Raw genomic sequence first — 16,984 nt, forward strand, 5'->3', positions numbered from 1 at the left:
GACACTCCAAGGTGTGTATTGAGGCTGATTGTTGCAGCCTTGTATCATTTAGTCTTCGTGTTAGTTTGTTCTTTCTCCCTCCTACATTTTTTTCAATCTCCTTCTCTATTCACTCCATGTTCACCTTCCTTTCCTTTTTTGCACTCACATGGTATCATTCACCTTGTGGGGAGCCAGAGTTGATTGAAGAGTATTGAGAAACCAAGTTATTCTGTACATTTCTTCTCCTTCGTTCCTATTTTAGTATCCATTTACAGCCCCAAAAAGGCTTTATTTTGATCATTATTTAGTGTTAGGGCGGTGGCACTCGATAGAGTTGGGGCACCACTCCAAACAATCCGTGCCTATAAATACAGCATTGACTTCCCTCGTTCTTCATCCAAAATTCATTCCTTTTGACACTCGGTCACTCTCCTCCATATTCTCTCCTTTCTCCATCCTCTCCATTGCCATTCACACCCCACGAGGAGGACATTAGGTTCATGGCTTCTACATCCATCTCCACCTAGCATTTTGTAGCCTACATCATCTATATCAGCCCTTCTCACCTAGCGTCATCATCAAGCTTGTGTTTGCTAGTTTCAAGCCATCTACAGTAGGTTACAACCTCTTTATCAGCCCTACATCAAATACCTGCATTTTTGTGTTTCTTCACTACTGAAGGGCTGCCCATCAATTGCATGTTTGCAACCACTTACATGGAGAGATCTTCATCAGATATTATTGCATTTTCTTCTCTAGCTGGCTGCCCAGCAATCGCCTTGATAGCAGCCATCATCTCAAAGAGATTTCAGTATATCCTTCATCTCTAACAACTCCTGAGGATTGTGTTTTGCACCCTCTACAATTTGCTATCCTTTCCTTCACCATTCAGCATTGCCTTCGATATCCTACTCCCGGAGGACTGCATTTCTCTCCCTTCACTGTGCAGATTCCCTTCAGGTGTTGCCGCCTGATCAAACAGGACAGTGCAGTCATCTTCAAATCTTCAGCTCCGCTCTATCTTCTTCTTATTCTATGTTTTCTCTTAGTTTCTTCTTCCCTCAGTGTTTGCCGTGCAATATGTTTCTCTCCACAAACTCTATTGTCTCTCTAATATGGTATGAGTGCATACCATTCTGTCACACTATTTTGACAAGAGGAGCATTTGTCTACACAACAACAAGCTAGATCAATGTTTTTGTGTATTTTGGAGGACTCTTGAAGCATACAAATGACAAACCAGTACAATTGATGTTTTTGTGTATTTTGGAGGATTCTTGAAGCATACAAATGACAAACCAATACAATTGGGAGGATCGAGTGGATCGAGACCATAAGGACAATCAAAGCAACAACCGAGACCGAAAAGACCCACATTCACACAATCATGGACTGTGAGGATCCTTGTGAAGACCACTAAGATTAACATGGTGATCATGACGCAAATCACAGGGCACGGGCCACTAGTCCATGATTGGCCACCGTGACACCCCCCATGTAGGTGCCTATCCTACCCTCTCTTCCCACCTCTGAAAGTTGGATGGAGCAAACTATTCTCTATGGTCGTGTAAAGTCAAGTGCATCCTTGACACCTTTGACCTATGAGATTTTGTGGCAATCCCTATTCCCCAACCTATTGTTGATCCCATGTTGGAGCCACCTCCAACTCAACAACTTTATAGGATCGGCTCAATACCAAATCCCACTCTCCTCTCTTCTTGAGTTATACAAATTCTGTGCTCATGCATGTAAATATATCTGCATCACAACAAAAGATTGGACCAAACTCGCTTCTCTTTGCCAAGTTTATACATTTGGGCGTTGCATAACCCTCAAGTTGAAGCTTCAACATCTCTCTATTCCAGATTCTCCTACGATGAAGGACCACATCAATGAGATGGAGGAGGTTCAAGATGAGCTTGCAGCCGTCAATAAGATCATGACTTTGGAAGAACTTGCTGTGACACTATTGCCATATCTCCCATCAATGAAGTATGGCATACTCTACACCAATCTTTCTCTCATACGAGGGATACTATCACTTGGAGGAGCTAGATCAAATGGTGCTAGAGTAAGATGTGAGTCACAAGGAGACATTTTCTCACAAAGCCATGCTTTTGCAGAATCGTCTTAGGACACAAGAGAAGCACAAAGGATGTCCAAAGTCTCCACATTGTGGGAAGACCTTGCACCCCAAGGAGAAGAGCTAGAAGAAATACCCTCACCTTCATCCAAGAGCAAAGGATGAAGCTACATCCAAGTCTCTCTCTACCTCTACTTCTACCCCCCCCCCCCCCCCGATTACTCCGAAGTCCATGTACCTTCCTATCCATCAATTGGAGAAGCCTCCTTTAACTCTTGTCTTCTAGAGGCCTTCGTATATCGATACTAGGACATTGAGTTATGTGACTTTCTGAGGCGATTAGCTCCACAATCTCCATTCTCATGAGGGAAGAATCACTCTAAGTGACATCACTCAACCCATTTGTGGTGTTGGCACCTTGCCTCTATTTCCCGAACATCCATCTTGGAGCTATCACAAACATGCCATGATCAAGTGTATGGATTAATTCTTGCTCATGCCATATGAATCCACACCCCATGCGAATGCATCCTTAACAAGACACCCTTGAGCCAACCATGTGAACCCACCCTTGCCATGTCATCATAGAACCTTCTAGAAGATATGCCATGTCATCACATGCATCATCGATGATGTCATCATGGAACATTCTAGAACATCTTTAGCCACCCTCCAACACCTATAAAAGGAGGTGCTTGCCATAGAGCTCCTCAATCTTGCCAATGCCAGTCTTGGGAGCTCAAGGAGTTAAGACCTCCAAGTAAGTAACTTCGAGTTCCAGTTCTAGTTCTTGTCTAGTCATGGTATCTAGTCTTGTCTTGTCTTCCATTATACTCCTGTTATCTTGTTACCTTATAATCTCATAATACGAGATCTTGTCTAATATTGTCTTGTATCTTGTTCATCCCCGTTGAGGGAGATCTTGTAATTCTGATATCTTGTATCCATATCTACGACCCTGGTTTGTGGGATCCTTCATATCCTATCAAGTCCTGTTGTCTATACCTACAGTCCCGGTTTGTGGGATTTTCCATATCTTGTTAAGTTATCATTGTACCTTATGCCCCTACGTGGGATTATCTTGTAATCAAAATTCTTGTAACAAATCCTGCATCTAGTCTAGTCTCTTGAGCACAATCTAGTGCTCCCATTCCAGTTTGGCAAGATTACTTTCTAGCCCTACTGAGCACCATGGAGGCGATCCTTGAAAGAATCGTAGCCTCCTTTCGAAACCTCCAATAACGAATTCAGTACTTGAATGAATAACAAGCGCAACTTCAAATAGAGCACCCTATGCATCTAGGCCCTGCGCTTCAAGAGATGCAAGACCAGATTTGAGACGTGCAAAACAACAAAGGAAGTAACCAAATGATTCCGTGTGTTTATCAACCCCCAACAAGAGAACCCAAGATCAACATGCCAGAGAAGTTCAATGGTGCCTATTCAAAGTTTAGGGGAATCCTACAACAAGTAAAACTCTATATCCGCATGCAACCAGATAGGTATCTAGATGATGCTTTTCAAGGTGGGATTCATTGGGACTTTGCTTTGTGGTCAAGCTTTATCATGGCTCGCCCCAATCTTGGAAGAGAATATACCAATACTTCATAACTATGTGGCATTCCTTTGCGAGATCACTTCCATATTTGGAAATGCATGCACTGGTCAAGTAGCAGAAACAAAACTTTGGAAGGTACGACAAGATAACCGCCCTGCCTCTGGCCCTCAGCTTATGCATCTGAATTTAGGCAATTAATCTATGACCTCACTTGGCATGAGGAGTATTTTATCAACCAATTCAAATGGAGTCTTTGAGATGACATCAAGAACCTCATGCTCACTATGCCCAATGCAAAACACTCAACGATTATATAATGCAAGTCATCCAATGTGATAATAGATTGTTTGAGAGGAAGCAAGAAAAGCAAGATGAATTAAGGCCTCACCAATGAAACCCAAGCATAATCAAAGACCCAATCAAAGAAGAAACCAAGCCCGAACCGATGCAAATAGATAATACCAAATTCCAACCCTTGACCCCACAAGAAAAGCAAAGACGAAGAGAGATTCATCTATGCATATAATGTGGAAACCCTAGACACCTTGCCCTAAATTGCCCAAGTAAGAGGGCAAGAACCCCAAGAGTTATTGCAACCACCCTCGAGCAGGAAAACAAGGATGTCTAGTTGTAAATGAGACCGTACAACTAGACCTTGATATAAGAAAGGGTCTCTTGATTCCAACCACATCCATGGAAAGTTCCCTTGCCACAGTCCAGATGATCCTGCCGAGGAAGACCCTTTCCCTCAAAGCCTTGGTCGACTCTGGGGCCTCCACATGTTTCATTGATGATGGCCCTGTGAATAGATACCAGATTCCAATGCTCCAGAAGACCAATACTGCATCAGCTAAGTCGTGGATGGAAGTCCTCTAGCATCGGGAGATATTACCAAGGAAATCCGACCACCCATGGTAGCTCTTGGCGATCACAAATCTCATGTATGCTTTAATGTCATATCTAGTCCCACAAATCCAATTATCCTTGGGATGCCTTGGCTAAAGAAACACAACCCAAAAATTGATTGGGTTAAGAAAAAGATTACACATCGTGAAAATCAAGAAAAGTCGGTATATCTAGGAGCCAAAGCCTTTGTGCACACAGCAAGTTAGGAATCGACCTACATAATATATCATATACTAGCTCAAGAATCTAGTAAGGATAAGTCAGTCAAGCTACCAAGCCAAGATCAAGAATTCCAAGATGTCTTTGAAAGAAAAAATGCTGATCTCTTGCCCGAACACAGACCATATGATTGTGCTATATAGCTCCATGAGGGGGCTCAACCACCTTTTGGACCCATCTACAAGCTATCCCTTGATGAACTAGTTGAACTACGCAAGAACATTGATAAGAACTTAGCCAAGGGGTTCATTAGGCACTCGAAGTCTCCTGCTAGAGCCCCAATTCTGTTCGTGAAGAAGAAAGACGGGTCACTTTAAATGTGTGTGGATTATCAAGGACTCAACAAGATAACAGTCAAGAATCGATACCCTTTGTTGTTGATACCAGAGCTCTTGAAACGCCTTGGAAAAGCCAAGATCTTCACAAAGATTAATCTACAAGGGGCTTGCAATCTTGTATGGATTAAAGGAGACAAATGGAAGACAACCTTCCGCACAAGGTATGGTCACTTCGTGTATGTTGTTATGCCATTCGGTCTCATCAATGCTCTTGCAGTGTTTCAACATATGATGAATTATATCTTCCGAGAGCATCTAGATGATTTTGCAGTTATATACTTGGATGATATCTTGATATTCACAAAAGATCCAAAGGAATATGAGCACCATGTAAAATTAGTTTTGGAAAAGCTCCGAGGAAATTGACTATATACAAAACTTGAGAAGTGTTTTTTCCATCAAACAGAAGTGGAATTCTTGGGGTACAATGTCTCCCAGAGAGGAATCTTCATGGACCCCAAGAAGATCGAGACTATTCTTGACTAGCAAACACCCATATGTGTCCACGATGTCCAATGTTTCCTTGGCTTTGCCAACTTCTACATGATATTTATCAAGGATTACTCAAAGATAGTCACACCACTCACCAGACTCACAGGAAACTCAAAGTTCTCATGAACCCTAGAAGCCGAGAAGGCCTTCCAAACCCTAAAGGCCGCTTTCACCACTACCCCAATCCTAGTCCACCCAGATCCTACCAAGTCATTTTTCTTGGAGACCGATGCATCAGACTATGCCTTAGGAGCCATCTTGTCCCAGCATGGAGATGATGGTCGTATGCATCCAATGGCATTCCACTCAAGGAAGTTCTCCCCTCCAAAGAGAAACTATGAGATCCATGAACTCTTTCCCATTGTAGATGCCTTTGATACTTGGCGTCATCATCTAGAGAGTGCAGCCCATTAAGTTATCGTCTATACAAATCACAAAAAACTAGAATACTTTATGACAACCCGCATCCTCAATCGAGAAGACAAACTCGCTGGAGTAACTCCTTATTTAGGTTTTGACTTTGTCATTACCTATTGCCTAGGACACCAACAATGCCAATCAGATGCTTTATCAAGAAGATCCTACCTGGCACCTAATAACAAAGAAGAAGCTTTTGATCAACAACGAGCAATGCTACTCAAGCTAAAGCAACTCCAACTAGCAGCCATGTCCAGTTGTCACCCTACCTTGATCTAGTTAATCCATGAAGCCCTGCCACATGATGATTTGGCTAACAATGTAAAGAGAAAAAAGGAAATGAAGTTTGTGAGTTTCAGGAAACTAATGGATTATTCTTCTATAAGGATCTACTTTACGTCCCTCCAGGAAAGCCGAGACTCCAAGTACTCCAACAATGCCATGACACCCAAGCAGCAGGACACTTTGGAGTTAATAAGACCTTAGAGCTTATTTCAATAGATTTTTAATGGCCCCGGATATGGAAAGAAGTTAAAAGAATATATAAAATCATGTGATACCTGCAATAGGGCCAAGGTACCTCGTCACAAACCACATGGCCTCCTGCAACCCTTGCCCACTCCAACGTAACCTTGGTCTTCTTTGTCCATGGAATTCATAACCGATCTTCCCAAATCAAACAACTATGACTCTCTTCTTGTTGTGGTAGATAGATTCACAAAAATGGCACATATCATCCCTTCCACCAAGACCACCACACAGGTGCAGCTACCGCTAGACTCTTACTCAAATACATTTTCAGACTACATGGACTCCAAGACGACATCATCAACCATCGGGGTCCCCAATTCATATCTAGTCTTTGGAAGAGCCTTTCCAACCTCCTTGAAGTCCAAGTTAAGTTATCCACAGACTAACAGTCAAACACAAGGGATGAATCAAGTCTCGGAACAATATCTCTGCTGCATCATCAACTACCATCAAAATGATTGGTTTGAGCTCTTGCTCTTTGCAGAGTTTGCTTATAATTATAGTATCCATTCATCTACCAAGCAAACTCCTTTCTTTGCAAACTATGGCCAACATCCAAGGATGGATGTACATCTCTCCAATCAAGTAAAAAACCCTGCCACCCGAGATAAAGCTCAACACCTAGCAAGAATACACTAAGAACTCAAGCAACAAATCCAAAAGGCTCAGAATCAGTACAAGCACTATGCTTGCGAACCAGCATCGTCTCCAACATCTAGCATACAAAGTCCGTGATAAAGTATGGTTACTCAGGCAAAAACTCCAGATCCCCGTCGGGAAGATCTTGTAATTCTGATATCTTATATCCATACCTACGGTCCCGCATTGTGGGATTTTCCGTATCTTGTTAAGTTATCATTTTACCTTGTGCCCCTACGTGGGATTATCTTGTAATCAGAATTCTTGTAACAAACCCTGCATCTAGTCTAGTCTCTCGAGCACAATCTAATGCTCCCATAACAGGAGCTCCATCTCAAAAGTCCTACATGTTTCAAACTTGGGCTTCCATCTCTTTTTAGTTCATGGCCTTACGAGGCTTGATACTAAGGTTGTCTTCCTTGAGCAAGCCATCTTTATTGAGAATCCTCCTTCCTAAGCCATTCTTGTGATAGGTTGGTAGGAGAGGGCTATACAAGCTTGATTCCCCTCTCAAAGAGAAGGGCCTTCTAAGGTAGTTTTTTGTTGCCGCACATGTTTCCATTTGTGCACCAACTATCCCACAAGTTCTATCCCATGCCCCACAATCTCCTATGGTGGTTTCCTCATACCCATCATCTCTTTCAAAGGTGGGCAATTTTGGAGATGCAACTATGAATTTCTTGGCCCTTTCTATTTCAAAGAAGGATTCCTAGGATCATAAAGAGCTTCTTCCAAGATTGCAACCTACTTCGGCCCTTTTTAATGCAACTGTCTCTTTCCTTCATCATTGAACCACCATCCCCTACCTCTTGCCTATGTCAAATGTGGGTGTAACAATGGAAGCATGTCATGGGAAAAGGTGCCACGTACAACAGTTGCAACTTCATCCATACTTCAAAAGATGTCTTGTAGGAGGTAATCGCCGACATGACTTCTTTAGAAATACAGCGAAGCAAGGTTGAATAGGCACAAGCATCGTCCAAATCCCATGTAAGCATTGCTTCCTCATGGTTGTCTTCATCAAAATCAACTGATGTCAAAGTAGGATGCTGAGGACGAGGAATAGCTCCACACAAAACATATCATAACCGCTTTGTCAAAAGTGGAGCAACAATGGAAGCGTGAACATACGTTGTAATAAACTGCTGAAACGCAAGACAAAAGAGAAAGGGAAAGAAAGAATACTGAAGAACACAATACAGACTAGAACTCAGATGTATACTTGGGAAATGGAATCCATATATTCAACACGAGACAGTCGCATACAATAGTGAGTCATTGGTTGTGTGGGCACTAGCATTGGCTCCTCTATCCACGGAGTCTCCACGCATGTGATGGCACATGAGTGATTGAGTGAGGAGAAGGAACCTGAATATATAGGACAAAAATATGTCCTCAATATGATCAAGTCGGCCAGCTTTTGATACTGGTCGACCAACAATAAATGCTAAATATGACCAAAATAGAGACCATAAAAAATGCCTAAAATATCCAAAATAATGTGCCCAGCCTCTACATGCATAGACTCACACATATTTGATACAATACAATGGTACAATGAAAAGAAATCATGAACCATACAACACAGAACCACCAAGTAGAACCATGGATACCCAAGCAGTAGGTGATCAAGCCACCACCAAGGTGCTTCAAAGAGAACCTAATGTTGATGTCAAGCGTACCAACTCCTAAAAATAAAGAAGATCATAGCATATCTCGATGTTTGTCCCAACGTCTCTCAATAGCATACAGGACCATCATGTCAAAAATAGCTCTAGAATATATGTGACCATGTTGTTCCCACCTTTGGCCAAACCGCCAAAGAGTCCCCTCATGTGAGCTTATGACTAGAAACCAATCCCATTCTCTGTCTAATAAACAACCCATCATGAACTTGGATGTCAATCCTAGCTCCAAGATTTGAACTTGCCAGACTTCAATCGATGTGTCGGGGAAGTCCCTCTCTAGATCATGTGCATCTGTAAAGATGTATAGATGAGGCGCGGCTGCCCCATCTCACCACCCTCTCACACCCTCTAGATCATGTGCATCTGTAAAGATGTATAGATGAGTCGCGGCTGCCCCATCTCACCACCCTCTCACACTCCCTCTCTGGCACTAGAGAGTCCTAAGAGATATGGTCGTCACCACCACTAGAAAGCAACTGGGGAAGGGGCCATCAATCCCTTCTCGCAATCCAAAGAAGCTAATCCTTTATGTGCCTTGGCCCTCGCTTTGCAGGAGAATCGAAGTCTAAGTCTAAGGCAAATGATGACTTATCAGAGGAGTCCACATCTCGCTTTGTCTTCTTCTCCTCCTTCTTCTTGGAAGCCACTAACTCTTTGGAGTTTGTAGAGGCTATCAACCGCCAAGACCCACGGACCACTTATTGCTTCAAGCATTCCAAGCCGAGCACTAATGGCTACCTCTCACATAGCCGACGCGCCATTCATCTCTACGAGTGTAGTGAGCTTACCTCCATGCCCGATTGAGTTACCTTTTCTCCCGAGCACTCCGATAGCTCCACGATCCAAGTTCAAGCTTCAAGCGAGCTCCATCCTCGAGCTCCACGCTCCAAGCTCCATTGCCGCAAGCAAGAGAAGAGAAGAGAATAGAAGAGAAGAAGAGAGGAGAAGACGGAGAGCTTCTCCACCCCGGTCCCTCACCCTCACATACTCACTCCCTCACACACTCACACTCCCTCTTTCAAGCACAAGCTCAAGCAAGCAAGAACAAGAAGAGGAAGAAGAAGAGGAGAGCGACTTTTGGCCACACACAAGAATGAGCTTCTCATTCACTTTTCAACTTTATATACAAAACCCTAAATCCCTTTTTGAGCGGTCATCCCCTTATCCCCTTTTTTGCATGGCTAACTGTAGCCTATGCCCTTTTTCCCATTGTCCTCCTATCTTCCTTGCGCTTTTTTACAAAAGTATAGACTCGCACTTTTTCTTGTGCGCCTTTTTCCTTGATTTAGGGCTTTTCTGCACTTCTTGTGTTTCCAAATTCTTATTGGTGTGCCTTCATCTTCTGTTTCACTTTTGCCTTGGCCTTATCTTCTGCTTTAGATTTTCCAACTTTTCCACCTTGTTCGTTTGAGTGTTAACAGAGTCCTTCCGTAAATTACATTTCTTCCCATAGTGGTAACACTAGGTCTTCGACTGCTTCTTCTTCAAACCCCTCTTTGAAGCTGCAAGAGCCTCACTAGAACCTAACGAAAGCGTCCTCTGTAACCACAATGATGCCTCGTGCTCAAGCAACATCAAGGTCATATGTGTAAAACTGACAAGAGTCAATGATGTATGTATCCTCAAAGCATTCGCCACTCCATTGAACACGAAGGGAGTTTGGAGAGGAGTCCAATAAGATGAGCCTCTAGAAGAACAGACTACATTTGCCGAAGCTGGTCTTGGATTTGGGTCACACAAAGTAGAAAAAACTCGATAGTATCTTTGGCCTCACACGGAATTTGTTGGAGTTGTCCATAAAGAGTAACTGCCCTCATGGTGAAAGGAGCCGCGTACATCAACTGCAACTTCGTCTATTCTTCAGAAGATATCCTGTAGGAGGTAACTGCAGGTAGGACTTCTTTGAAATTACACTAAAGCAAGGCCGAGTAAGCACGTGCATTGTCCGAATCCCATGTAAGCATCGCTTCCTCATGGTTGTCTTCCATCAAAATCGGCTGGAACAGGAGAACGCCGCAAAGGGCATTCAATAGCTTTGCAAACCACATACCATAACTGCTTCTATATAAACCAAGCCTTCATCACAACACTCCATGTAAGATAATCAGGTCCATGTAACTTATCATCAATGGATGTGCATGGAGGAGCCATCTATAGAGGATTTAGAAGAGAAATAGAGAAAAGAAGGTATTTGGAGAGGGAACACAGCCAAACCACAAGCACAGACTGCAAAAAATGAGAGTTCACATGCAATATTCACCAAAATCTGACCAAAACAAGAAAAAATCTACTGCAAAAAGTCAAAAAATTAGCCAAAAACTGCATGAAACAGCAAAAACGGCCTGAGAATGCAGTCACCCAGCTAGGAGGAGATGTAGAGACACCAAAATGCAGGTTGAAACTAACACGCAAGCAGTAGAGGGATTGACGCAAACAGTACAGATGCTAACATCAACATAACATAAGAAAAACAGGACGCCTGGTTGGAGCAGCACTCGCCTAAATCAACAATGGTTAAAATAGTCCTAAAATCAGCAAAGAAAACACAACAGAAGCATAGAACCTCAGCTCTAACACCATGTCAGAAGTGATGCAGCGATGGAAGCGTGAACATATGCTATAATAAACTGCTGAAACACAAGAAAAAAGAGAAAGGGAAAGAAAGAACAGTGAAGAACACAATATAGATGATAACTCAGATGTATGCTCGAGAAATGGAATCCATATATTCAACACAACAATCGCATACAACAGTAAGTCACTGGCCGCATAGGCACTGGCATTGGCTCCTCTCTCCACGGAGTCTCCACACATGTGATGGCAGATGAGTAACTAAGTGAGAAGGAGGAGCTTGAACATACAGGACAAAAATATGTCCTCAATATGATCACGCAGCCAATGCTAAATATGACCAAAATAAAGACCATAAAAAATGCCTAAAATATCCTAAATAATGTGCCCAACCTCTACATGCACAGACTCACACATGAGTTGGCATATCTGCTAACACGCTTTTGCGTAAAACAAGCTTTTATCACGATACTCCATGTGAGATAGTCAAGTCCATGTAACTTATCATCAATGGATGTGCCCGAGGAGCCATCTATAGAGGATTTAGAAGAGAAATAGCGAAAAGAAGGTATTTAGAGAGGGAACACAGCCAAAAAACAAGCACATACTGCAGAAAATGAAAGTTCACATGTAGTATTCACCAAATCTGACCAAAACAAGAAGAAATCTGCTGCGAAAAGTCAAAAAATCAACCAAAAACTGCCTAAAACAGCAAAAACGGCCTGATGATGCTTTTGCCCAGCTAGGAGAAGAAGCAAAGGCACCAAAATGCAAGCTGGAACTGACATGCAGGCAATAGAGGTGCTAACGTAGGCTGTACGAAGATTGACATCAACAAAAACATAAAACAGGTCACCTAGTTGGAATAGTAGTCGCCTGATAAAACAGTCTTGAAATCAGAAAAGAAAACACAGTAGCAGCACAGAACTTGAAATCTGATACCATGTCAAAAGTGGAAGCAGCAATGGAAGCATAAACATGTGCTGTAATAAACTACTAAACACAAGACAAAAGAGAAAGGAAAGAAGGAACACAATACAAATGAGAACTCTAATGAGCAGAAGATCCACAAGTGTGATGGTGAGTGATTGACTAACTGAGAAAGAGCCTGAATAAATAGGACAAAAATATGTCCTCAATATGATACGGTCGGCCAGCAATAAATGCTAAATATGACCAAAATAGAGACCATTAAAAATGCCTAAAATAACCTAAATAATGCCCAGCCCTAAATCATGCACAAACTCACACATGAGCTGACGTATCTACTAACAACATGCCCATCCCATGGCCCTTGGTCTTGATTGTTTTTCTTTGGCAGGTTTATAGCACTTTCGATAGCTCCTTTTTATCGTCTCTTAGTTAGATCAAAGTCTTGGCTCATCCATTTCCAACTAGACATCACTAGAGTGATCTGTGCGAGGCCTCTTCACTCCCATTGGCCTATGGTAACCTCCCCTTGGATTGGGCTTTTATTTGGAGAGGGCATCTCCTCCTTCGTTGGCATGCATCATCTATAGACTTCATCAATATTGGTACTCCTCCTACCACCCTCGGATCCCTTTCATCTTATTTGGCCTTCCACCAAATCCAAGATCGTAGGGGGGTGTAAGTAGTCGTGTGTAATGCATGGTCATCTCCTACCTGTGAGCCTCAATCTAAATAAAACACGGGCATTTGGAGCTTTGACATAGGGTTCATTTGTCATTTTATTAATCCTAGAAACTTTAGGTGGAGATGACACAAGTGCATTTCATTTCTAGCACAATGGACATTGTCGCAGTGAACAAGCTGATCTAGACACCCATATTTTGGGCCTAGCCAACTAGTATACAGATTGTGGCTTCAGTTTGCCTATTTATAAGTAGCTTGCCCCCTCATTCCACTCATCCATCATATATTGTTCATTCAGCCAACCCTCCTTATTCTATCTCACCCCCTAGCTCCGTCCGGCACCCATATTGACACTTCAAGCTCAATGTTGGGGCTGAACGTTGCAGCCTTGTATCATTCAATCTTCTTGTCAATTTGTTCCTCCTCTCTCCTACGTTTCTTTTAATCTCCTTCTTCTCTATTCACTTCATCTTCCTTTTCCTATCTACTATGCACTCTCACAATTTCTTTGGTTTCAAAGCAACAATATACTTTCTACAACGTGCCATGACGATATCAAAACAGCACTGAACATGGGACCATGAAGATCCAGCCTAATGGATCCTCTCAATGGCTACTACTAGCAAGATAAATAGACATGGGGGCATACAACCATGGTCGGTTTAGTGAGTTCTTCCTCTTGCCAAACAAATACTCATGTATGGAGGTTCATACTTACAGCAAGAAATCTTTATGCTTTTTTGTTTCATTCAAGGACATTTAATGAAGCAAGTACAATTATGTGTTAACGAAGACCTTCAAAAAAACATTAAGCAGAAACAAAACGTGTTCCTTGTGCTAAACTTTGAGAAATTTTCATGGGTTCCAGAGAGACACTCCTCTTGGCCTCCGCTTTGGAAGGATACTGAGGCTTGTGTTCAAGAATGCATTGCCTCTCAAACCGTAAAATTGGACAAACACAAGACTTAGTTGTTGCAGCCATTTTTGAACCCTGTAAATTTAAATATGTATACCTGCCTACGGCTGATTGTGCATGTGGAGCTAGTATGTACGGCCAAAAGGAGGTCACACAAACAGATGGCATTTTACACTTCCAGATTGCAGTCCAAATACCACATGACAATTGAATTTGGGAACTGTTAAGCCTCACAAAGTACAGCTGACACAATTGTTTCGTGTAATGTAGGCCTGCTATCTTCACGTTTTACCATATAGGAAAAACTTAATGCAAGAACCTGCACATGAGCCATTTTACACACCCATTAAAATGCCCCACTGCCGACACAAACATTGGATTTAACGTCTGGCATTATGGAGAGAACCTTGCTGCAAGATGAACTACTCATTTTGCCAAAACTTATGGCAAACCCAGTGTCTGCATGACAAACTTCCCACTGCCTGCATGGAAAGCGCATTCTCATATTATATACAAAGACCATCCATGCATTGATAATAAGAAAACCCAGTGAGAATGACCAGTTCAATCCCATGAAAGTTATAGCCGTGCTGAGCAAGCAGCACCTAGAAAAATACAGCTTATGGGTAATGATTTTTCGGTGCTTTATGGAGGGCAAATCAGATGCTTTTCAGGGGAATTACAAGAAACTTAGTTAGACAGCAATATCTGAGATGCCTCTCACTTAGACTTAATGCTGTAAATTAGGGAAGTGGCCTCTGTTTCTAAGTTAAGGTGGGCCAATCCTTCAAGAAGAGTTCAATACTTCACCGTGCAACGCTGATAGTGATAACCCCTCAAAATCATGGTGGAAAGCTACCCTTGGTTAGGTATTGTTGAAACTTTGACAAACTAAGGAAGAAAATACTTCATAAGACACATGGTACTAATCTGTGAGACGTTACAGCAGTATTCAGATTGAGAGACAGCTTCAGCACATCATAGAGCTAATGTATAGTGCATAGCTTGATAATTTATTTTCAGTGATGTGTTTGAGCACATCTTGTTTCCAGTATTGTGTGAATATTGTGTTTGAGCGTATAAGTTACCTACACCCATATGACTAGGTAACATGATTTCTAATGCTATTCACTCTACAAAAAGAGCCACCAAAACCCTTGTTCAAGTCTGTGTATGTAAATTTAAGGATTGTCATATCCAAAATGATGTCTATATTACGTGCCTGGTTGACCGATTCAGCATGTTTGAGGTTAAGTACAACCCAATCCTGAGACAGAAGCCGCTGTCGTCTTGATGGTTTCCTGTGGGAGGATCCTAACTAACTTTTAAGCATGGATGTGTTTTTCTTTCAACAAGGAGCTCGCTGAATAATCAAAGACATGGGCACATGCTCCAAAAGGGTACATATAAAGCAAAATGTGGATGTGCTCAAAGGCGGCAGTCTCATTAGTAGATTCAAGATTGTCAGGTTTCAGCAACCACCATTACAAGGGGCTCGCATTGAAACATACCTGCAGTGTTTACCCAATAAGGGGGGGGATGCTGCTGCCCCATAGCAGCATAAGCACACTCCCCTTCAACCTCTTTCCTGTGGAAATTCCTGTGGCATTGACAGGCCGCGCAAGTGTACACGTGCTCCTCACCGATGGGGACGTATTCGCCACAGCCGTCAAGGGCATACCCACCGGTGCTGGCAGCGAAGTTGCGTCGACATTCTCTGTATCTCACCTTGGGCTCATGGGTGGCCTTGTGGGCTGCTGCTCCCAGCTTGGAAGAGGCCTCATGATCATCATCACAAGAATCATCATGTACTAGTGCGCTAATGGGTTTGGGGGGGCTGGATGGTGACTCTGGGGGTGAGACAGCAGCCGGGGCATCCATCTCATATAAACACCGGGTTGATGGAGCTGGGGTGATGATGCAGGTGGTGGCAAGGGGGGGAGCTGGGCATGCAACCACCCTGGCAGTGTGACAACAACGCCAATAATGAAGCTGATGCTGACGATGATGGTATTAATAAGGAAAGGAAGAAGGAGACGCAGTAGCAGCAGAAGAGACTGGGAAGAGGGAGCTCACAAGTTATCATCTGGTTTGAATAAAATCGAACCAGGCTCCCTCTCGCTCTGTCTCTCTCGCTCTCTCTCTCTCTCTCGCTCGCTTCGTTGCCAATGCCAATGGGCCTTGTTCAGTTGCTCTCGTTTGTGCTCACATGTAATTATAGAATAATAGTCTCGATGTATCCTATTGTCATGGTTTGCTACAAAAGCTTTATATATTAGATAGATAGCTTCATACATAAAGTGCATATATTTCACTAAGGCTAACTACGGTTGCATGTTGTTGTTGTTGATAGTTGTTTTATACAAAGATTATACACCCACAGTAACTAAGGTTATATATGGTTGTTGGTGTTATGTACAAAGATTATACACTAAGGTCACATATCGTTTTACCTAAGATTCTACAATACATTGTTGGTGTTGTTTTAATATCCAAAAGGTCATCGCTCTTTATTGATCCCAATATGGTTTGTCATTGAAAGTTGGCTCCTTTCGAGGGATGTTGTTTCCTTTTGTAAAGGCACAATCCAAGTAGTTAGTTAGCCAATTCCAAGGCGTCATTTTATGTGGGCCATGCCAGCTGAGGTACCCAAATTGTAACTTCCTAGGCCCTACATTTGGTAGCTCGATTCGCCTTTGCATCAATTATTTGTTTCAAAGACTATATTGTAGTAATGCAACTTTGGGAAATATTCTTCTTTGAATCATGTATGAATGAATGCTTCTCATCCTACATTGAAGAGGAAAGTGGACATCTTGGAGAAGTTTTCTTGTCATATTTCTACAGAGATATTGACTAGAAGCATGTCTCTATCATACATTTTCTGGCACCAAAATACTTTGCAAAAACATTTGCAAAATTTTGGAGCCTCATCTAAGATAAAGCACAACCCCATAATTTTCCAAAGCTTGGTTAGAGTATATGGCTTGTTTTCCTTTTATATGCATCAGCTCTTCTCTAACATTCACC

At 42.4% G+C, this 16,984-nt stretch overlaps 1 protein-coding gene across 1 annotated transcript in view; it reads right to left on the reverse strand.

Annotated features, from left to right (window-relative positions):
* The window catches only part of LOC148022387 (zinc-finger homeodomain protein 2-like), a 60,238-nt gene extending 44,055 nt beyond the window's left edge, over positions 1-16,183 (reverse strand). Inside the window, exons 1-2 of the mRNA XM_087698019.1 lie at positions 16,031-16,183; positions 15,466-15,914 (exon numbers count right to left, since the gene is read on the reverse strand). Of these exons, the coding sequence (XP_087554145.1) occupies positions 15,466-15,835 (370 nt within the window). The 5' untranslated portion in view covers positions 15,836-15,914; positions 16,031-16,183. The remainder of the gene's footprint in view (positions 1-15,465; positions 15,915-16,030) is intronic.
* Between the last annotated feature and the right edge of the window lie 801 nt (positions 16,184-16,984).

Source organism: Lygodium microphyllum, chromosome 17 (genome assembly GCF_053477565.2).
Source record: "Lygodium microphyllum isolate KBCC chromosome 17, Lygodium_microphyllum_v1.1.10, whole genome shotgun sequence".
Lineage (NCBI taxonomy): Eukaryota > Viridiplantae > Streptophyta > Polypodiopsida > Schizaeales > Lygodiaceae > Lygodium > Lygodium microphyllum.